The sequence below is a fragment of the Pipistrellus hanaki genome (assembly GCF_964339955.1).
Source record: "Pipistrellus hanaki genome assembly, chromosome: 1".
Classification (NCBI taxonomy): domain Eukaryota; kingdom Metazoa; phylum Chordata; class Mammalia; order Chiroptera; family Vespertilionidae; genus Pipistrellus; species Pipistrellus hanaki.
In genome coordinates, this window is record NC_140503.1 from 40,035,154 (window position 1) to 40,057,974 (window position 22,821).

Sequence of the window (22,821 nt, forward strand, 5' to 3'; positions counted from 1 at the left end):
TAATATCCAAAATTCATAAAGAACTCACAACTCAACATGAAAAACAAGCCAACAAATAATGCAATTAAAAAATGGGCAAAGGAACTGAATAGAGACTGCTCCAAAGAGGACATACAGACGACTTCTGTGAAAAGATGTTCATTGTCACTAATCATCATCAGAGAAATGCAAATTAAAACCACAATGAAATATCACCTCACACCTGGCAGAAAGGCCACCATCAATAAATCAACAAACAGCTAGTGCTGTCAAGGGAACCCTTGTGCACTGCTGGTAGTAATGCAAATTGGTGCAGCCACTATGGAAAACAGTATGGAGGTTCCTCAAAAAATTAAAAATGGCTTGGCTGGTGTGGCTCAGAGGTTAGAATGTTGGCCCAAAGGGTTGATTCAATTCCCAGTCAAGGGCATGTACCATGTTTGCAGGCTCACTCCCCAGCTCTGATTGGATGAGTGTGGAAGGCAACCAGTTGATGTGTCTGTCTCACATTGATGTCTCTTTCTCTGCTCCCTTCTTCTCTCTCTCTCCCTCCCTCTCCCCACACCCACTCAAATAATAAATAAATAAATAAATAAATAAATAAATAAATAAATATTAAAAATGAAATTGCCTTATGACCCAACATTTCTACTTCTGGGTATGTAGCCAAAGAAATTCAAAACACAATTTTAAAGAATATGTATGTATTACCCCTGTGTTCGCTGCAACATTATTTATAATGGCTAAACTATGGAAACTACCCAAGTGCCCATCAATGACAAGTTGATAAAAAGTGGTGGTATATAAAGTTCATTTTAAAAAACCTATATAATAAAGAGTAATATGCAAATTAACCCTCATACCCTCACAAGATGGCTGCCTATAACCAGGCTGGCAGGGGGGTTAGTGAGGGATGACCAAACAACTGAACAAGCAGGATACATGGGGCAACCAGGCCGGCAGGGGGGCAGTAAGGGGTGACCAGACTGGTGGAGGGAGGGTCAGTTGGGGTGACCAGGCCAGCAGAGGGGGTTAGTTCAGGGGCAACCAGGTCAACAGGGGGGACAGTGAGGGGTGACCAGGCCGGTGGGAGGGGGCAGTTAGGAGCGATCAGGCTGGCAGGGATGGGGGGGCAGTTGGCAACCAGGCAGGCAGGCAGGTGAGCGATTAAGAGCCAATGGTCCAGGATTGTGAAAGGGATGACTGACTGCCGGTTTAGGCCTGATCCTGGATCGCTCAACCCAGAGGGGGAATCGGGCCTAAACCGACAGTTGGATCTCCCGAGGGGTCCCAGATTGGAGATGGTGCAGGCTGGGCTGAGGGGACCCTCCCTCCCCCATGCACAAATTTCATGCACCAGACCTCTAGTGTATATATTATATATGTATGTATATTTATATATATTTATATATATAATGGAATATTACTTGGCCATAAAAAGAATGAAATCTTATCATAAATGAACTTTGTAGGTATTAACTAAACGAAATAAGTCAGTCAGAGGAAGACAAATACTATATGTTTTCACCTGCTCTGCTCAGCATAATGGCTCCAGGACTGAATCTTTTGGGAAGGAAATGGAAGGGAAGACAAAAAGTAAAGAAGAAGGGGTATGGAGCTATTATCACTCCTTTAAATGTTGATTATTTTAAAGAGTATAACATGGTCTCTCATATTTTTAATTTGGATATCTCTGATGACTAATGGTATAGAGCTTTTTTATATGCTTATTGGCCATTTGTACATATTTTTTTTTAAAATATATTTTATTGATTTTTTTACAGAGAGGAAGAGAGAGGGATAGAGAGTTAGAAAAATCGATGAGAGAGAATCATCGACCAGCTGCCTCTTGCACACCCCCTACTGGGGATGCGCCCGCAACCAAGTACATGCCCTTGACCGGAATTGAACCCAGGACCTTTCAGTCCCCAGGCCGACGCTCTATCCACTGAGCCAAACCGGTTTCGGCTGTACATCTTTTTTTTTTTTTTTTTTTTTTTTTTGTCAAGTGTCTATTTGAAGTTTTTGCTCATTTATAACATTTTTTACCTCATTGATTTGGACCCAAGTCCTTTAGAAATGTATTCAGAAATGTATTTAACCACTCTGTGGCTTACCTTTTTATTTTCATAATGGTGTTGATGGTCAGAAGTTTTTAATTTTCATGAAGTCTAATTTATGAGTTTTTAATTTTATGGCTAGTGTTTTTTGTGTCTCATCTGAAATATTTGCTTATCCCAAATTCATGAAGATATTCTCCCATGTTTTCTTTTAAAAGCTTAAAGGTTTAGATTTTATGTTTAGGACTCTGGTCCATCTCAAATTAATTTTTGTGTCTACTGTGAAACAAAGGCCAAAGTTATTTTTTCCATACAGATATCCAGTTGTGATCTTCATTTCCTGATGAATGACCTTGGATCTCTTGTCAAAAAGTAATCATCATATATGTGTGGATTTACTTTTGTAACTTTCTCTTCTGTTCCATTGATCTGTAGTCTATCAACACATCAATACAACCTTCCCCACCCCATTATACTCTATTGCTGTAGTATTCTCTACTTTTGTCCTTTTTCACAATTACTTTGCTAGGTTCTTTGAGTTTTCATTTAAATTTTATAATCAACTTTTTGATTATCAACAAAGATGCTTCATGGGGTTTAAATTAGCATTATGTTGAATCTATAGGTTAAATTGAAGAAAATTGCCACCTCAATATTATCAATTTTTCTATTACATGAATATTATGTATTATATATCCACTTACTTAGGTCTTTGCTAAATTTTATCACAACGATTTATAGTTAGCAGTATAAATATCTTACTTTGGGATTTATTATGTTAGCCTGCTAGAGATACAATTTTGCAACTTATTTGTCTGAGAACATTTTCTTAAACTTTTCTTTTTTAGGGAAATCTATGTTAGCAGGGTGGTATTTTTTTTTTTCCTTTCGGCTGTTTGAAGGTATTATTGTCTTCCAGCTTCCATACATTTTTGTTATAATATAAACTATTGTATCAATTTTTTTCTGGCTGCTTTAAAGATTTCCTTTTATCTCAGTTTTCGCAAAATTTGACTATGCTGTGCTATGGTTTTCTTTTATTATCTTGCTTGGTGTTTGTGAAGGTTTTTGAATCTGTGAGCTTTATCATTAATTATAATAGATAGGAAAATTCTCAGCCACCATTCTTTATATATTGTTTATGCTTATCTCTTCTCCTCTTTCTGGGATTTAAATGATTGTATATTAGATTTTTTGCCTATGCCCCATATCTCTCTCATATTTTGTTCTTTTATTTTTTTCCTTCTGTGTTCAGTTTAAAAAGTCTCTCTGATTAATTTTGAGTCTAGACTAGTGCTATCACCATTCAAATAGTTCTTAAATTTCAGATATTTCAATATACATATCTAGAATGTTGATTTGATTCCTATTCATAGACTCAAATTCTCCAATGAAGTAGTCTGTCTTTTCATTTGTTGTGTCCACCTTTTCCTCCGATTTCTTTAACATACACTCGTAGTTATTTTGAAGTTTTTATCAGATAACTTTAGTAATTTCTAAATCATCTCTGGGTCTGCTTTTTTTTAGTTTTACCTCATGACAGTTTGGTGGTGGTTGTTTTTTTTCTTATTTCTTTGCATGTCCAGTGAGTTGTTTTTTCTTTTGTATTTCTGCTGGTTAATACTTTTGTTTTGTTCTGTTTATCTGCTTATTTAACTGTTTATCTCTTGATGATTTGTGTGCATTTTTCTTTTTTCTTTGCATATCCAGTGGAGGTTTTGTTTGTTTTTATTTTAGAGAGAGAAACATCAGTGAGAGAGAATCATTGATCGGCTGCCTCCCGCATGCCCCTTACTGGGATCAAGCCCACGTCCTGGGCATCGAACTGGTGATCTCTTGGTTCATGGGATGATGCTCAGCCAACTAAGCCACAGCAGACAGGGCTTTTGTTTTTGTTTGTCTGCTAAGTTAACATAGTGGTTATTACAGTGAAGAGGCTCTAGATTATACTGCCTTCCTCTGAATGCTGAATCTTGTTATGCCATCAAGTGTCAAATTATTTTAGTCCTTATTCCTTTTGTGCAACACTGCTCATTCATGAAGGTCCTTAATACTAGGATATGGGCTTTCAGGGATTTCCATTAAATGCCTAGGTATTCATAAAGTTTTATACATTCTAAATTAGGCTTGGCTTAACTTTTCATGTCTTTCCATTATTGTTCAACCTCTGAAATCTGTTCAGCTCTCAGCCTCCCAGTCACTGTTCTCCGCTAGGTCTCCTGGAGTCTTGCCCTGCTCTTACAGACGGTAACAATGGGCCAAGTTTCTGAAGGATTTTTTTATGCAATTTTGGAGTGTTTTTTCTCTGCAGCTCCCTCCTTAAGGGACCTTGGCCTCTACACCCAGTTTTGTTAGAGGGACTGAACTCTGATCTCTGTTTCCTCTGGCCATACACATTACTGTTCTCTGCTCCAATTCCTTGTGCTGGAATGAATGTGAGGCTGGCCCCATGTGCTTCCCATTTCTGAAGGGTAATAATCCTGCCTTGGTTGCAGCAACTGTTTTATGCAGAAAGGTGAGTCCAATGTCAGGCACTCAATAATAAATAGAGCTGAAAGTCAGGAGATTTCATATTTTAAAAGGAACGAATTAAAAGAACCATTATGTTTTTCTCATCTCAAGTTGTAATGCCAGGCTAAACATAAAGAACTTCTTACCACATGCTCCCACTCAAATTCAAATCCTAAATTTAAATTCCAGTATCATTATAGGACCCTGTCTTTTATTTCCATGCCTCTGTAAAAATTAATAGCTTAATAAAATATACTCATCCTGCCCTGACTAATTTGGCTCAGTGGATAGAGTGTCGGCCTGCAGATTTAAGAGTCCCAATTTTGATTCCGGTCAAGGGCATGTACCTTGCTTGTGGGCACATCCCCAGTTTTTCTCTGCAGCTCCCTCCTTAAGGGACCTTAGCCTCTAAACCCAGCTTTATTAGAAGGTCTGAACTCTGATCTCTGTTTCTTCTGGCCATACACATTACTGTTCTCTGCTCTCATCGATGTTTTTAACTCTCTATTCCTCTTCCTCTCTGTAAAAAATAAAAATATATTTTTAAAATAATTAAAAAATATATATATATACTCATCCTAATCTTTAATTGTATATTTATACAACTGAAGTAAATGAAAACATTTACACCTTGATATTCATATTTCATGACCATTACAAAAAAATGTTAGGTTTATTAGATCAAAGATAAAAAATGAAGATTTCCTTTAATTATTAAATAAGAGTGAAATAGATACGCTTTGTCATCTCATTCCTTCTTTAATTTATTTTTTTCTGGTTTTATTGAGATAGTAGAGGCCTGATGCACGAAATTTGTGCATGGGTAGGCTCCGTAGACCTGGCTGGTGATCAGGGCCAATTGGGGCCTTCCTTCCCCCGGTTTCTTGTCAGTCGAAATCCTGAGGGGACAATTTGCATCTTAGCCGTTTATTATATACTAGAGGCCCGGTGCATGAAATTCATGCATGGGGCTAGAGGAGGTGTCCCTCAGCCCAGCCTGCACCCTCTTCAATCCGGGACCCCTCAAGGGATGTCTAACTGCCCATTTAGACCTGATCCAGGTGGGATCGAGCCTAAACGGCAGTCAGAATTCCCTCTCATGATCCAGGACTGCTGGCACCCAACTGCTCACCTGCCTGCCTTCCTGATTGCCCCTAACCGCTTCTGCCTGCCAGCCTGACCACCCATAACCACTCCCCTGCCAGCCTGATTGATGTCTAACTGCTCCCCTGCTAGCCTGTTTGCCGCCAACTTCCCTCCTCTGTCGGCCTGGTCACCCCTAATTGCCCTCCCCTGCAGGGTTGATCATCTCCAACTGTCCTTCCTTGCAGGCCTGATCTCTCTCAACTGCCTTCCCTTGCAAGCCTGGTGCCTCCCAACTGCCCTCCCCTGCTGGCCATCTTGTGTTAGCCATCTTGTGTCCACATGGGGGCAGGATCTTTGACCACATGGGGGCAGCTATTGTGTGTTGGAGTGATGGTCAATCTGCATATTACTCTTTTATTAGATAGGATAGAGGCATGGTGCATGGTTGGGGGCCAGCTGATTTGCCTTGAAGGGTGTCCAGGATCAGGGTGGGTATTCCCTTGGGCGTAGGGCGGTGGTTTGCAGGCCAGTCACGCCCCCTGGCAACCCAGCTGAGGCCCTGGTATCTGGAATTTATTTACCTTCTACAATTGAAATTTTGTAGCCTTGAGCGGAGCCAAGACTTCTGCTTGCTCCATGGCTGCTGCCATTTCTGTTTGGATTTGTTTACTTTCTATAATTGAAACTTTGTAGCCTTGAGTGGAGGCCGAGGCCAAGGGCAGGTGGAAAGCTTGGTTTCCTCTGTTGCCTGGGAAACCCAAGCCTCCCTCCTGCTCTCTGTGGCTGTAGCCATCTTGGTTGGGTTTATTTGCATACTCGCTCTGATTGGCTGGTGGGCGTGGCTGGTAGGTGTAGCGGAGTGATTGTTAATTTGCATATTACTCTTTTATCAGGTAGGATGATAGTTGACATATTTTAGGTGTACAATATGATGATTTGATATATGTATCTATTGCAAAATGATTATCATGATAACTTTAGTTAACACCCATCACCTCACAGTTATAAATTCTTCTTGTGATGAGAAATTACTGTCTTAACAACTTTCAAATATACAATACACTGTTAAGTATAGTCACCATGCTGTACATTAACTCCCTAGAATTTATACACAGTATCTCTAAGTGGATGTTTACATCTTTTGACCACTTTTATCCACTTCCTATGCCCTGCCTCTGGCAACCACCAATCTGTTCTTTATGAGTTTGGTTTTTTAGATTCCACCTATGTGAAATCACATAGTATTTGTATTCCTCTTGACTTATTTTACTTAGCATAATGACAGTACATATGACAGTATTTCCTTTTTTATGGCTGAGATATAGATAGCTATAGATCTCTCACATTTTCCTTGGCCATGCTTCCATCAATGGACACTTAGGTTATTTCCATCTCTTGGCTATTGTAAATAAGGCTGCAATGAACATGGATATGCAGATATCCTTTCAATATGGTGATTTAATTTCCTTCCCTTATAAACCCCAAGTGGAGTTTCTGGATCATATGGTAGTTCTAATTTTAATTTTTTGAGGAACCACCATACTGTTTTCCATAGTGGCTCTACCAATTTACATTCCCACCAACTGTGCACAAGGGCTCTTTTTCTTCACATCCTTACCAGAACTTATTTCTTGTCTTTTTTATAATCACTCTAACAGGTGTGAGGAGATACTCCATTGTGGTTTTGATTTGTAGTTATTAGTGATGTTGAACACCTTTTCATGTACCTCTTGGCCATTTCTATGTCTTCTTTGAAAATATGTTTATTTCCTCTGCCTATATTTAAAACTGTGGGAGGTTTTTGTTCATTTTTGCTATTGAATTATATGAGTTCTTTATATATTTTGGATAATATCCCCTTATCAGATTGATGATTTGAAAATGTTTCCTCCCATTCAGTAGGTTGCCTTTTCGTGTTGTTGATGACTTCCTTTGCTGTGCAGAAAATTTTTAGCTTGAGGTAGCCCTACTTGTTGATTTTTGCTTTTGTTGCCTTTGCTTTCGGTGTTAAATCCAAACAATCATCGCCAAGAACAATGCCAAGGAGTTTACCCTGTATTTTTTCTTCTACAAGTTTTATGGTTTTGGGTTTTTGAGTTTTGTCATCTTATTTTGTCTTTTTTTTTTTTTTTTTTTTTTTTTTAATGAATATAAAATCCAAAGAATATTGTGTAACTTCACTCAAAGTGGTGTAAATACAAAATTAGAGCTAGGGAGCTAATTCCCACCTCTCCCATAAATTGCCTTTTAAGATAATTCAATCCTTGGGTAGGAGCCTAAAATAAAATGTTATAGAAAAGCTTCTGTGTTGTGGTCATAGAAATAAGAATTTGTTTTCCTCATGCTAGAAAGAATAAAGAAGTTACTTAGCAATCCTGTTTCCCCAATATCCTATTGCTATTTACTTGACATTAAAGATTATAGTAATTTAAATGTTTCAAAGGGACTTTTAAAGTAGGGTGCCCAGTAGGTTCAAAGAATTTAGTCATTAAATATATATTGAATATTCAGTGTTCAAATAATACTGAGGGTAACAAAATATGTGAAACATTATAACTTTAAGGACTTATTGAGGGGGTGGGTAAATAAACACAGTACATGGAGGTGGTCCTATTGCTACCCTTAAATTCAAGGACAGGAAGGATCTCTGGGTGGATTTAAAGGTTTCATGAAGGCATTAGTCTCAATTTTTAGGTAGGATTTGGACTGGTGAGGAAAAAAGGAAAGGGTATATAAGCTGGGAGAATCACATAGACAAAGACAGAATAAAGGGGATAACAGAAGGTCCAATTTGTCTGGAAAATAGAAATAACAATGGGGAGGTCATGTGTGGTCTCTTCATTGGAAATTTAAATGCATCGTGGAGGTGGGGTTGTAGGCCATCAGGAACCAGAGGAGCTGTTGCCGATGGGAGAAGCACTGTGCCTGGAGCTTGGGAACATTCATTTGGTGATGAGAGGATATCAGGACTTCAGGGCCAGTGCTGGGCCACAGAAGTTTCCGACTATCTGAGTTGAAAATCCTGAATAATGTAATGAATTTGCATAAAATTAAATTCATTTAATGTGAAGGACTCAACTATATTCCAATGTTGAGTCCTTCCTACATTACTATTTTTTAATGTTTTTTTTCTTCTAACTAGTAAAGTTTACCTGTTTGTTTTTGTTTTTAAATATATTTTTATTGACTTCAGAGAGGGAGAGAAATAGAAACATCAATGAGAATCATTGACTGGTTGCCTCCTGCAGGCCCCCTATTGGGGATTGAACCTGCAACCCCGGTGGGTGTGTGCACTAATTGGGAATTAAACTAGCTACCTCTTGGTTCCTGGGTCAACACTCAACTACTGAGCTACACTGGCTGTACCCTACATTACTGTTTAAAGACAATAGTCTATAGAAAAAAAAAAAAAGATAAATGTCCATGTTCATTGCAACATTATTTACAATAGTGAAGATATGGAAACAATATGTCCATTGATGGATAATGAAAATGTTTTATTTATATCTTTATTTTCTTTATACATATATCACATAAAGTTCTTTAAAACATATTTTTATCTTGCAAAATTAAAAGTTGGTGATCTTATCTTGGTCCTTAAAACACTTTCTTGGGGGAAATGTTATTGGTGAGAAAAACAGAAGCACATGGGGTCAGTTTAGATATGAGGGATATTGGAGTTGGTGTGAACACTCTTAGGTACTGTGGAGAAAGTGGGCTGAAAGGAGGGAAGATATTTGGGAAATAAAACTTAGAAGATGAGGCAACCATTTGGCTATGTGAGTCAACAGAGGGCAATTCCAAGGGTGCCACTGATGAAAACAAGAGAGTGAAGCACACGATGGTATTTTGGTAGAGGCAAAGTAGGCAGAGCCTGACGGGGAAGATTATTTTAGTTCTGGAAATGTTCTGTGGATGTTCCTGAAGGAAATGTCTTGGTCAAGTGAAATGTCAGTCCAGAGCTTCAGAGGGAAGCTCACTTATTGATGAAATTATAGACATTTATTTTATACCTGCTATGAGCCAAGCACTAAATTGGGGGAAAAGAGATATATTTGTGTGCCACTTATATAGACTTCCTTACAATTATCTTTTCTTCATTAAGTTCTTACCACTTAATATAACTCTTTTACCTGTTTTATGGTGCTTCTGAGAACCTGAAATTCAAAGATATATTGCAAATCTAATAATATTTGAAATTTGCAGTTGATCTACAAAATCATAAATAGAAAGCTTAGAATGATTTTTAAAAAACTTTATTAATGTTATCATGACTTCAGTGTCTCAAACGTGTAATGGCACAGCACCATTTCTATCTTGGTCAGTTTCTCTTGATGAGCAAGTGAATAGGCCGGTAGACAGCTCTCTGTAGAGACCCAGGCGGAGGGAGGTTTCAACCTCATGAACAACACTTGGCTTCCAAGATCACTGTCACCTCCACGTCAGTCAGCATGCATTGGCGACTTCAGGCCTCAAAGTGACAAGCATCACTTCTCCTCCCACTCCACTGTTTAGCACTCAGCCTATGGCCCAATCTAACTACCAGGGCAGCTGGGAAGCATAGTCAAGCTTTGTGTGCAGGAAGGAGAGGAGGAGATTTTACGTAGTAATTAGCAGTCTGCCATGATTGGCATTAAATCATCTGGGGGAAAAGTTAAATTCTAATAAATAAAACACTTGGTTATGAAAAGCATTTTGTGTTTAATGAACAGAATTTTTAGCACTGCATCTCAGAAGAGAAGTTATTACCACTTATATGGAGTTTCTATTCAAGTTACAGTTAAACCATGCATTAACAGTTGTAAAAATTAAACTAGAAAACAGTTGAATTCCTATAACTTTGTTCCAAGTCCTTGCAAGGGTATCACTTGCTTTTTCTAGTTGAAAAGCAATCTAAGCCCTAGCTGGTTTGGTTTAGTGGATAGAGCCTCGGCCTGTGGACTAAAAGGTCTAGGTTCGATTCCAGTCAAGGGCACATCCCTGGGTTGCAGGCTTGACCCCAGTAGGGGGTGTGCAGGAGGCATGTGTCAATGAGTCTCTCTCATCATTTGTTTCTATCTCTCCCTCCCTCCTCCTTCCTCTCTAAAATAAAAAAAAATAAAAAATTATTTATTTTAAAAAAGCTATCTAAGCGAAGTGATCTAAAATGATGTGTATGTGTATGGAGAGTGTGGGGGTGCAAGAGGAAAGAGGACACTATCCCAGGATTAATGTTTTCTATAAGCAGATCCTTTATGACCTTCTTCTTTGTTCCCAGGAATATGGGTCTCTTTGATGTGTTTGTGGTTTTTTGCATTTCTTTCATCATCGGCATTTTTTTCTTTAAAATTGTCCTTAAAGAGACTGCATCCTTTTAAGAACTCTTAGCCTGTGACCACTTGCCTACTTCCAATACATTTTTACTACAAATCTCATGCCCTTCTGTTTAGTTCTGCACTTGAACTTGACACGTGCTCAGAGTGGCAGTTAGAGAGCCATCGGCAGTTCTGCATCACTACTCAACATTACCTATCTAAAACACTCTGCATTTCTTCTTGAAATATAACATGTAGATTATTCTATCTTTAGTGTATCTCTTAGGATTAAATTCCTTACCTTTTTTTTTCTGTTTGTTTTGTTAGAGGATTTTTTTCCCCATTGGTTTTTAGAGAGTGGAAGGGAGGGGAAGAGTCAGAAACATCAATGTGAAAATACACATGGATTGGTTGCCTCCCGCGCATGTCCCGACCAGTGCCAGTAATTGAGCCTGCAAACGAGGTATTGAACCCAAGACCCTTCAGTCCACAGGCCCATACTTTAACCATTGAACAACCAGGCTAGGGCTCCTTATTATTTTAAATCAAATATCTATGGAGACCTTTCTCAAAATCTTTTATTATCAACTCTGCTTTCTTTAAGTATATCATCAACATCAATAATAATATATTGTTTCTTCTGGCTTAGGATTTGGAAAGGGAAGCATTTTAAAGAAAATTAAGGATCTCAGATATTTGGTGTGTGTGTGTGTGTGTGTGTAAATGGATTGGTTGAGAGAGAGAAAACATCAATTTTTTGGTCCACTTATCTATGCATTCATTGGTTGATTCTTGTTTGTGCTCCAAAGGGAATCAAACCAGCAACCTTGGTGAATCTGGACAACACTCTAACCAACTGAGCCCAGCCATGGTTCAAACATTAGCTGTTTTAGGTTGATCCTAAATAGGTGAAGCAGTCCTGTCTTAGTCTGTTTTAGGCTATAGTAACAAAATACCATAGATTGGGTGATTTGTAAGTTAAAAAACACAGGCTGAAAGTCCAGAATAAACTACTAGCATGGTGGGGGAAGACCCTCTTTCAGTTTGCAGACTTCTAGCTACACCCTTACAGGATGGAAAGGATAGGGAACTCCGTGGGGCCTCTTAATAAGGATGCTAATCTCAATCATGAGAGCTCACCATCCAGTTGCCTCCTGTTGGGAGGACCACCTGCTAATACCATCACCTTGGGTATCGATTGGTGGTTGGGGATACATACATTTAGATCATATCAAGTCTCTTCCTGGTAAATAGTTTGGAGCAGGAGAGGAGCTAAAATGGGTAATTTGGGTCATTAGAAAAATCTTCACAGTATTGTTTAATCAGAACACTTTAGTAGATTTTGCTTTTGGCCACCTAGCATCAGAATACGAGGTGGGAGGGCTGAGGGAGAATCCTAACATAAATGGGAGGCAGTGTCATGCAATCTTTTCCCCTGAAAGCTAGGGAATTTGCAAATGCTCTCCCTAAGTGCTTTGAATCTTGAGGAAGTGACACAAAAATGGAGGCTCCTGTGATCGTTTATAGCAATGAAGGGATAGAGTGCAGAGCTCAGAGATGAATGACAAGGGGTGGGGTCCTCTGCAGATTATACCTGGAGCAACATCTTGGCTCTTTTCCTGGACCATGTTCTTTGGTTCTGCGGTAAGCTTAAAAGAAACTCCTGCCTGCATTGGTCAGGGACAGTTTCTGCTGCCTGCAACCAAGAATTCCAACTAGCACCAGCACTGTACCTGCTATATCTATATTTTCCACTAAAAATAAATTCATTGCAAACATTATTTCTCAACTGAAAATCTTACAAACTTTTGACAAAACAGAAAACACTATAACCCCATCACCCAGAGTAGCTTTGTAAAAACAAAACAAAACAAATCTTAAAGTATTTCCTGATGCATACTCTCCAGACTTTTCCTGGGCATATGAATATATTTTTTTCTTTCTCTAACTACCACCCTGTGATCAACATGCTTGTTATTTGCCTGCTATTCTGCCTCATCCTACAGCATTGCTTCTTCACAGGAACTTGAATACAGACATGTTCATGAGTTTTGGTCCAGCCTAGTGAAAAATACTTGTCAGTTACTCGAGTTGTCTTTGAATAAATATATGTAGAAGTGATATAATTCTTATACACAGAAGGCACAGAAAATGATGTCAGGTAAATTCTTGGGACTAAAAGCAGTCCAGCAGAGTAATATGTGTATGTGTTACTCTGTTGGGTAAGAGTCCTCAAACATCTAACATGGCTATCTTATTTGGTCCTGTACAAATGAATGCATAATTTTCATATTCAAGTTGCTAGAATTCAGAATTTCCAGAGAAAGTTTAGGGTATAGGTATATTGTCTGGAGGACCTACTATTTTAACTAGAAATATATTTAAAAGTCACTAATTTCTTAGAATGCATTAGATTGATCTCTAATTCAAGAAGAGGTGTAGTTCATATTTAAAAGTACGTAATTACTTCTAGCTACAAATAAGAACTATTTCAAAGTACATAATTTGAGAGGACAATTTTACCACCCATGCTTAAAATTACAAACACTATTTGCAAATAGTAAATATAGTAAAAATTCTTAGAAAGTCTGTTCTCTATTTCATCTTAATAGACTTTAATACCCTTTTCTATATAGAGGTAAACTTCAACCCCAGATGGATGGAAATAAATTTGCAGATTCTAAGTGAATTGCATTTCTATTTTTTCAACATAGATTGCCTTTAGTCAGTCTTGTTCCATGATCCCTCATTCCATTATTTACTTTAAAACTATGTACTGTTCTCCTTTACAGCCTTATTTTAATACTAAAAATAAGAGCTTATGGCTCTGTTTTTCTTCCTGGTGAATGGTAAATAAACTTTCCTTTTATTGCTACCCCCAAGTTTTCTTATTTAAAAAAAATATATTTTATTGATTTTTTTTACAGAGAGGAAGAGAGAGGGATAGAGAGTTAGAAACACCAATGATAGAGAATCATTGATCAGTTGCCTCCTGCACACCCCCCACTGGGGCTGTGCCCGCAACCAAGGTACATGCCCTTGACTGGAATTGAACCTGGGACCTTTCAGTCCGCAGACAGACGCTCTACCGCTGAGCCAAACCGGTTTCGGCCCGCCCAAATTTTCTTTATTAAATATATATAAGACATAGATTCATAGAATTTCTAGTGATTTCCAACCAAGTGCACAGGTAATAGTGCCCCCCACCCCCTTTTCTTTCTGTTTTTGTTGTTAATCTTCAGTAGAAGATATTTTCCCTTGGAATTTCAGAGAGTGGAAGGGAGGGGGAGAGAGAGAAACATCATGTGAGAGAGATACATCCATTGGTTGCCTTCTGCACACATTCCTGCAGACCTCCCACCCCTACCCCCAATTGAGCCTATAGCTAAGGCATGTGTCCCTGACTGAAATCGAACCCCGGATGCTTCAATCTGCAGGCGGATGCTCTATCCACTGAGCCAAACCGGCTAGGGCAGTTGTTTTTCCCTTTTCAAAATGAATCATCTTTAAGACACTTTTAATATTTTTACTAGTAATTTTAAAATCCTCTGGCTATTTTTATTTAACAGTGCTTTTTCTCTATGACCTGCCCATTGATAAGGTAACTATTCAATAATTTTAAAATAAAATAATCTAATACTTTATTAAGCAAACAATAAGTAACTTTTTAGATCCCGGGCCTCTACATTCCTTCGCTACTCAAATCGAAATGCAGTAGTCGTCTCACGTTTGTTACCATGAATTTCAAAAGAATAATCTACATTCTAAAAACATTTTTATACAGGACAAAGAGAACATAATTAAGCTGGAGTCTTTCCGTATCATTGACTTTTGGGATCCAGGCAGCAGAACCATGATGTAGGTGAAAAAGTATCATGGCCAGGTTCCAGTGTATGAGACTCAAACTGAAGAACAAAATGTTGACCTGTGAATACATCAGCTCAGCTCATGAAAAGGATACTACCTAGGGCAGGGGTCTTCAAACTACGGCCCGCGGGCCACATGCGACCCGCAGAGGAGTCTGATCCGGCCCGCCAGGTTTTTTGGGCAGTGAGCGCAGCCGAGGTGTTACAGTAGGAATTAGTAGTTCATATAGTCCGGCCCTCCAGCTCTCTGAGGGACCGTGATCTGGCCCCCACTTTAAAAAGTTTGAGGACTCCTGACCTAGGGTCTCCATTTTTAGAGACCAAATAAGGACAAATGAGCTAAAATAGCAGCAGAATCAACATGGGTTATTTATAAAATTCTTTCTAACAAGTATCAAGAGGTTAAGGATATGCATTGCTCATACCTCCTAGAGCAGTGGTAGGCAAACTCATTAGTCAACAGAACCAAATATCAACAGTACAACGATTGAAATTTCTTTTGAGAGCCATATTTTTTACACTTAAACTTCTTCTAATGCCACTTCTTCAAAATAGACTCACCCAGGCCGTGGTATTTTGTGGAAGAGCCACATGCAAGGGACCAAAGAGCCGCATGTGGCTCGTGAACTGCAGTTTGCTGACCACGGTCCTAGAGAATGAGATATGCTGCTCATTTGTTTGGGATGGTTCTTAATGGGAAAAATTCTAGAAGACAGGATGGTATCTTTCTGAACGTTAAGTCCATCTTTTTCCGTAGGGGCTCACACCTTTGAATTGTAGCTCATTTATTACTCTCAGTGCGAATCAAATCCAGTTCCAGACTCTCCATCTTAACCTAACTCCCACTGCAGAATCATCTCAACAGTTAGGAACTCTTCGTGCTCTCACTCCATATCAAAATGTAGCCAAGCCCTGGCAGGTGTGGCTCAGTGGACAGAGCATCAGCCTGCGGACTGAAGGGTCCCGAGTTCAATTCCAGTCAAGGTCCGGGTCCTTGTTGGTGGCATGCAGGAGGCAACAAATCGATGTGTCTCTCTCACATCAGTGTTTCTGTCTGCTACCCCCGGTCCCTTCCACTCTCTCTAAAATATCAATGGAAAAAATATCCATGGGTAATGATTAAAAAACAACAACAAATGTAGCCAGGATTTCTTCATGGGGGCTTCTTTTCTTACTATATTTTATGATGTCTGATGTGTGACATGCAGAGCCATTTAGAGCAATGACTTATGACTTTAGCATGTAATTGAATGTAATTTAAGAAACAACTCTGTAAAATAAGGAATATGAGAGCAGGGTTTTTGTTTTTATGTTGGTCAAGTACTTTGGGGCAAATGGCTGAGTGTTAGCTGAGCTATATTCCTATTTCCTTTTGATAAAAAAAATCAAAATCATTAAAAGTTCCTTTAAAACAAACTACAAATATATCTATTTATAAAAATGAGAGGAATCTTTTCTTTCAGAGTATGTTGGAAAAATGGGATGTTAAGTATTCAATTGATTATATATCTAATCAATATCTAATGATTGACAGCTGGCCAAGCCTTCTTTCAGTTTTCTAACACCAATACAAAAGCTGTTATAAAAATGTATAAGGGTAAGGTGTTTTTAAAAATAACTGTTAAATTTAGCCCTAGCCGGTGGATAAAGCAATGGCTTGCAGACTGAAGGGTCCCAGGTTTGATTCTGGTCAAGGGCACATGCCAGGGTTGCGGGCACATTCCCCAGTAGGAGGCATGCAGAATGGCAGCCACTCAATGATTCTCTTTTAACATTGATGTTTCTCTCTCCTTTCCTCTTTGATACCAATAAAAATATATTTTTAAAAATAACTGTTAAATTTAATATTTTGCCTTAGTGATAAAGCCTTTTTTTTTTTTTTTCAATCCTAATTTTCTGTCCACTTGTATCTGTCCACTTTCTTTAATGGGGGTTTGAGCTTCCACACTATCCTCTAGTTTTTGTACGATAAAGTGAGCTATTTGCTTTTTAGCAGAGCTGGATGAGAGGAACATCGCTGCATTTGATTGGTTGGCTTGTAAGGGATTACTCACTCCTCTGGAAAGGCACTGTCCCATATCACATTGCTAAAAATGTGGACTTAATTGGGGTTAAATATTTAAATTGAAGCATTTAGCATCAAGAGAACATAAGCTTCAGGACCCCTATGTTACTTAGATTCTACACATCATATTGACTTAATGTGCTTCTGATGAAGAGCTCTGTTTTTAATCAACCTTAAATACCATACCCCAAAGAACTGACTGGCATACAGATAATTTGGGGTCCTAGTACATTTTATAACAAAGCCAGTACAATTTTAAAAAGAATAAATTCAAAATAACAAATTGACTTCAATAAGATTAGCAACACTGAGGAAGACATATGTCAGCTAAGTCAAGTCAAATAAACTACTCTATACTATTTATTCCCATAATAAACAATGACTTTTAATTTTTTATTCCTCATTTCCAAGCTACTCAAAGAACACGATCACTTTTCAAATTTCACTTATTTTATCTTAAAGAATTTACTGAGCAAAATGCTTAGTCGCAGGATTTTACTTTTGTAATCCATCAGGTTACAATATTAAAGTTACTACAAGTTTCTTCCCCAGAGCAGGCATTCTGTACGTGTTTTATTTACATTCTGTCACTTTTTATTTCCTCCTAAACTTTATATGCCCACGAATGAAACTGTATTGGTGTTATGTAACAACATTTCAAATTTGCAACATACATACTGATTTATCTGTCCCTTGAACCCACTTCCCTGAAAAAGAAACACATGTATCCAAACAGAAAAAAACTTCCTTACAGTGAGCGAGTCTAGCCGTGTAGAAATAAAAGCATTTAAAAACAGTTGTATGGAAGGGTCAAGATGCATCTTTCCTTGTTGATAATAACCCCCATGATTTATGAACAACCACAGGCAGCCAAGATCTTGGGCCTGCACATAGAGGTTGGTAACACAGCGGGAAGTAAGGCTTTAAGGTCTCTTACGATTAATGTGATTCGAAAAACCCAAAGCAAACAAACCGAAAGGTCTGATAAAGGGCCTGATAAAGTGCTCCAAATAGAGCCTTTGGCAAGCCAAGTTGAACCTTATGACTCAGGTGGACGATTAGACTAAACTGTGCGCTGTTTTCTTTCCTTGGGTCTATAAAGCCCATAAGTTATGTTTGGTCCAGGAAAGCATAAGTCGTTAGCACCTTCCTTTCCCACTTTTTAATATCCTATACGTACACAATTCTTAAGCCATGATCTTCATTCATTGACTAAACAAGATCCTGGGTGCCTTTTTGGTGATCACGCCTCCCAAGCTGACCTTATACGACAGCAATTTGAAATGCCCCTCCGTGGCAAGGGCCGAGACCACGAGGTTAGTCATCCAAAGGTGGACGCGACTTGCTTTTATTTACTTAATTACTCGAGGGGCGGCGATGGCCGCGGCGGCTGGACCAGGACGAGGGTGGAGGAGAAGGGGCGCGCGGGCTGTGAGCCGGGGATGGGAGCCCTCGGAGAAGGGGGGCGGCAGCCAAGTCCCACCAGCTCCGCCCGCCGGGCCCAAAAAATGATCAGCCCCCCCCCCCCCCACACACACACCCCTCGCTGCACCCTTGATCCCCCCCTCTTCCCAGGCCTTTTATCCTTCCGCCTGCCCAGCAGCCCGCGACTCCCAAACCTCGCGCCAACAGCCTCCTTCCGCAACCACCTGGGGTGGCGCGCGCAGGCCGAGGGCGGCCCAGCGAGGCCCGGCCCCGCAGGGACCCCTGCCCGACCCCTCCGGCCGCGCCCCTCCCCCGGGTATAACGCACCTGCGGCCCCGCCCCCGGCCAAACGCCGAGGCGGCGGCGGGCTGGCGAGGCCGGGCGGCTTGGCTCTGGAGGTAGTCACCTTCCCTTCCCCCGCCATCCATCCCACCCCCCTCGTTCAGCCACGGAGCAGCGGCCGCGCTCCTCTGCCGCCCAGAAATCTAAAGGGGTCCGTCTCCGGCACCACAACCAAATGGCTGAGCCTCCCTGGCCGGCTGCGCAGCCCGCCCATTGGTCCCTTCCCCCGCCGCCGCTGCCGCCACTGGCTGCTGCCCGGAGATCCTCGGCGGTGATTGGCTGAAGCTCCTGCCGCTCATTCTCGAGGCCGCAAATCCCGCCTCTACAGCGATCGTGTTTGTGTGCGCCGCGGGTGCTGGGGGCTCGAGAACCGAGCGGAGCTGGTTGAGCCTTCAAAGTCCTAAAACGCGCGGCCGTGGGTTCGGGGTTTATTGATTGAATTCCGCCGGCGCGGGAGCCTCTGCAGAGAGAGAGCACGAGAGATGGAGATGGACAAACGGATTCATTTAGAGCTGCGGAACAGGACGCCCTCTGATGTGAGCATTTGCCAAAAATATCTCTGTCGGTCCATTCTCCTACTTTGTGTATGTGTGTGTGTGTATGTGCGCGTTGGGGGTGGGGGGGTTGAGGCACTTTTATTGAGGGGGGGAGCCCGGGATGTGTGGGTTTGGGGGGGTCAGGCTGCAAATGAATTGCAAGGTTGGGGGGTTGCAATACCATCAGAGCATGTTCCGGCCACCGCCGCCGCCGCCGCTGCCCTTGGTGTGTGACTACCTGTGCGTGTGCTCCCGCGTGTGCGAGTGTGGGTGCGAGAGTGTGCGTGCGAGTGTGTGCACCCAGCGGGGGCCGGCGGGCGCACGCGTTTGGGTCGGAGAGGATGAGGCAAAATGACCCTCTAGCTCGTTGCTCCCATGACTCCGTCTGGGGAAAAAAGATTAACGACGGGGGAGGAGGAGAGGGTCTGCCTCCCGGATTTAACAACAAAAAGGGGGGTTTCTTATTTTATAAATGAAAACCCCCGTCCACCACCCCCCCTCCCGCACCTCACCCCTTCCTTTCGCACTGGCTCACGCACACACAATAAGTTTTGGGCTTCGCGAGTCCGGTCTAGTTTCTGGTAAACGTGGACCGAGGCCCCCGGGGAGGGCGCGTGGGGAGGGGGCTGCCGCGGAGTTGGGAACGGCTCGAGTTTAAAGTGCGTCTTGGTTTCCTTGCAGTGATGAGGCGAGAGACGGGGGAGCCATATTTGTAACTTTGTAGTGTTCGTGAACGCGCCCTTTCTCTCCCTCCCTCCCTTTCTCTGCCTCTTCCTCTTCTCTTTCTCCCTCACTCTTTCCACCCCACCTTCGGGCCAGATGCTGATGTTTCTTCCCTTCGGAGGGGAGGATAAATGGGAAGGAGAGGGGGAGGGATTTTCGAACGTGCAAAGGCACCGATCATCCCCGCGCCTCCCCACACCGAGGGATCGCTGTGGCAAGTTACCCAAAGGCTGCGTCCCGGTCCCCGCTCGCCCCTGCGCCTTTCGGATGCCAGCCTCCGACCCCTGGCGACCCCCGGCCGGCCCTGCTCTGGAGGGGGCTCCTCGGCAGCCATTCGGTGCCCGGCTAATAAATAAACGGGCATGGGAAACTTTGTCCGGACTCGAGCTGCCCGGAACCGGTGCCCGCGGCGGGTATCCGCTGGGTCCAGATGGATGCGGGCAGAGCGAACACGCAGCCCCGGGATGGGAGCTCGCCTTCCCGTCGCCGCTATGGACCGGGCAGCGGCGGGAGCGGGGCCGAAGGGAACTTACACGGCTGGGAGCTGGCAGCCTGGGCGAAAGCTCACCGCCGAGGAAGTGCGAGGCAGGGGCTGGTTACTCGAACGCTCGTTTTTTTGGTTTTGTTTTTGTTTTGCTTTTCCTGGCTCCCTCTCGCTTTCAAGCACTGTTTTATGCGAGTTGGCGGCTCCTCGGCGGAGGAGAACCGGGTCTGAGCTGAGCCGCCGGCGGACTCTTTCGCGGCCTTTGGTGGCCGGGGAGGGTTCCGGAGTTGGCGGAGCACCGTGTGCTGACCGGTCGCCCCTCCAGCTGATTAACACCCGAACCCCTGGCGAAGACAGGCCTGGCTGGCTTCCTCTTTGCTCTAGTTCCTCCCCCAAACCTGAGTGAGACTTTTGAAAACAAGATCCTTTTTGTGCCTCCCCCCCCCCCCCCCCATCACATCCTAACGCAGCTGTGGCGTGTGGACGTGCGGAGCCTGATGGCGCGCAGGGCGGGGAGGGGTGCCCGGGGGAGAAGGCAGGAGTTGCTTTTCTCCTGTCGGTTCCTTCCCTGCTGGAACCCCAAACCCCAGCCGGAGGGTTTGGGGGGCTGGGTGTGGTGATGGGGGAGGGGGCCGCGCCGCGGGCTTCCCGCGTACTTTCCGGAAGCCCCCCGCGCGGAGGGGGCAGGGCGCCGGGCAGGGGGCCCGGGTCTGCGCGGGTGGCTGCGGGTGGGTACGCGGGTCACCGGGCCCTCCCCGTCCCCTCCGCCCGGCACCCGGGAGCGAGCCCGAGAGCGGGTCGAACCGGCTCTTTAAACTTCCGAGTGTGTGTGCGGGGGGAGGGGGCGCCGGGCGGGGAGCGGTTCTCACGCTGCGCCCCCTCGCCGCCCCGCTCCCTGCCCCCGCGCCGGCCCGGGGCCGCGAGGCCGGGTGGGGCCCGGGGAGCGGAGGGGGCACTCTCTGCGCGTTCGGGGAGGAGGGGAGGACGCTCGCTAATGAGGGACAAAAGAGGTGGGGGAGGAGGGGCTGTTTTTTTTTTTTAACGTTCTTAAGACAAATCGCTTCCGGAGAGCGCCCTCTGCGCCCCTGCCCGTCGCGCCCCCCGCCCCCCGGGGCCCCCACACACCCACCTGGCGAGCCTCTCCCAACTCCGCTCCGGGGCCGCGGCCGCGCCGCGCCGCTGGAACAGGACGAGCAGCCATGTTTCCCGGCGCCCGGCCCGCCCCGCCCCTCCCCCTCCGCGGCCGGCGGGGCCCCCATGCGGCGCCCGGCTCCCCGCGGCCCCGGCGGAGGGCGCGGGCCGGTGCTGGCGGGCCGGGGCGCGGGCGCCTGGGCTGGTGCCCCGCGGCCGGCCGTGGGGCGTCCGGAGCTGGTTCGGAGCTCGAGGTGTTTTATTATTATTTTTTTTAACGGCCAGACCCGCCCGAAGCCGAGCCCCCAAGGGCGCCGAGGCATTATTGGGGGGCAGGGGCGGCCGCCAGGGCCCCGCTCGCTCGTGGCACGACCGCCGGGCTGCCATTTTGTCACCGCGGCTGCTGTCGCTGCGGGCGGGGGGAGAGGGGGGCGGGAGGCAGAATCTTGCGCCATCACCCCGACGGGCCTGGACGTGGAGGCAGCTGGGGGAGGCGGCCCCAGCACCCTCAGAGGCGCTAGGGGGCCCGATGGGTGTGCCCTCCCGCGGCACCGGCCTGGGGCTCTGCTGGGGCGTTGCAATCGCTAGATCCTTCTCATGCTCCCCCCCTTCCCGGTCCCTCATGGCGCTCCTCCACCACCCCCTCTCCAGCGTTTTGCCCTTCCTCCTGCAAAATACCACGTTTTAGACGTAGCCAAACGTGGTCCTGAGGACGAACCTATCACCTGGTGTTTGTTCTTTCCTCAGAATCGATAGGAGGGGGCGGGGGCAGAGATTGAACCGGGGGCTTCTTTTGGGGAGGGGATGCGCACACCGCTCTGGCGCCCCGCCTGCAGCCAGGACCGCGGCCGCCTCCTCGGGAGGGACGGGCGCGGGGGAGACGCCCCGGAGGCTGGGCGCTCCGGGGAAGGTAGGTCTGGCCCCGGGTGTCAGGTGGGTGCTGCAGCGCCCTGCAGGTTGATAGGGGAGCCCCCCTCACCCCCTTCTCTGCCCTCCTCTTATTTCCTACCCAGGGGAAGGCAGCCACAGGACTCAATGTAACCGCAAACGGATAAAAGAAGGGAATGAGGTTTGGTTTTTAAAAAGTGACGGCTTTCTTGCCGACTCTCCTTCTCTGGCCGTTGACTGCAGAGCCAGACAAGGTGTCCTGTAGGCGGCATCTCTCTGGGACTTTTTAAAGCCGGTAGGATGCCGATTGAACACCTCCCTGGTGTCTGCACAGAGACTAGCTTTCATGGCGGTGCCCAGCAAAGGCTGCCCAGGAAGCCAGGTTTAACTTCGACCTTTGGAATACATCAGCATGATGTTTTCCAGCCTGA

General features: G+C 44.1%; 2 protein-coding genes and 1 long non-coding RNA gene across 4 annotated transcripts in view; 2 read left to right on the plus strand and 1 right to left on the minus strand.

The window, feature by feature from the left end:
* LOC311624814 overlaps positions 1-22,821 on the plus strand; it is a 654,664-nt gene that overhangs the window by 464,175 nt on the left and 167,668 nt on the right. The gene's annotated exons all lie outside the window — the stretch shown is intronic.
* On the minus strand, positions 14,153-22,141 carry LOC311620166 (uncharacterized protein). 2 transcript variants are annotated; one of them, XR_014794642.1, is made up of 3 exons: positions 21,501-22,141; positions 18,614-19,088; positions 14,153-15,445 (listed from the first exon to the last, which is right to left on the minus strand). XR_014794642.1 is itself a non-coding variant. In XM_084879289.1 (2 exons), exons 1-2 carry the CDS (start codon positions 22,124-22,126, stop codon positions 18,689-18,691), a joined length of 1,026 nt encoding a protein of 341 aa, XP_084735415.1. In that variant the 5' UTR covers positions 22,127-22,141; the 3' UTR covers positions 17,076-18,688. The 2 variants fall into 2 exon arrangements, 1 of the variants encoding a protein (XP_084735415.1); XM_084879289.1 differs by lacking the exon at positions 14,153-15,445 and having other exon boundaries at positions 17,076-19,088.
* ANP32A (acidic nuclear phosphoprotein 32 family member A) overlaps positions 19,034-22,821 on the plus strand; it is a 39,172-nt gene continuing 35,384 nt past the window's right edge. Inside the window, exon 1 of the mRNA XM_084879311.1 lies at positions 19,034-19,164. Within this exon, the coding sequence (XP_084735437.1) occupies positions 19,111-19,164 (54 nt within the window). The 5' untranslated portion in view covers positions 19,034-19,110. The remainder of the gene's footprint in view (positions 19,165-22,821) is intronic.

Excerpts from the sequence above, each read along its gene's own strand:
- LOC311620166 (XM_084879289.1), bottom strand. The coding sequence starts at position 22,126 with ATGAGGGACCGGGAAGGGGGGGAGCATGAGAAGGATCTAGCGATTGCA. Across the intron at positions 19,089-21,500 it reads AGTTGGGAGAGGCTCGCCAG|AGGCTCCCGCGCCGGCGGAA; the intron begins GTGGGTGTGTGG and ends CTCTCTCTGCAG.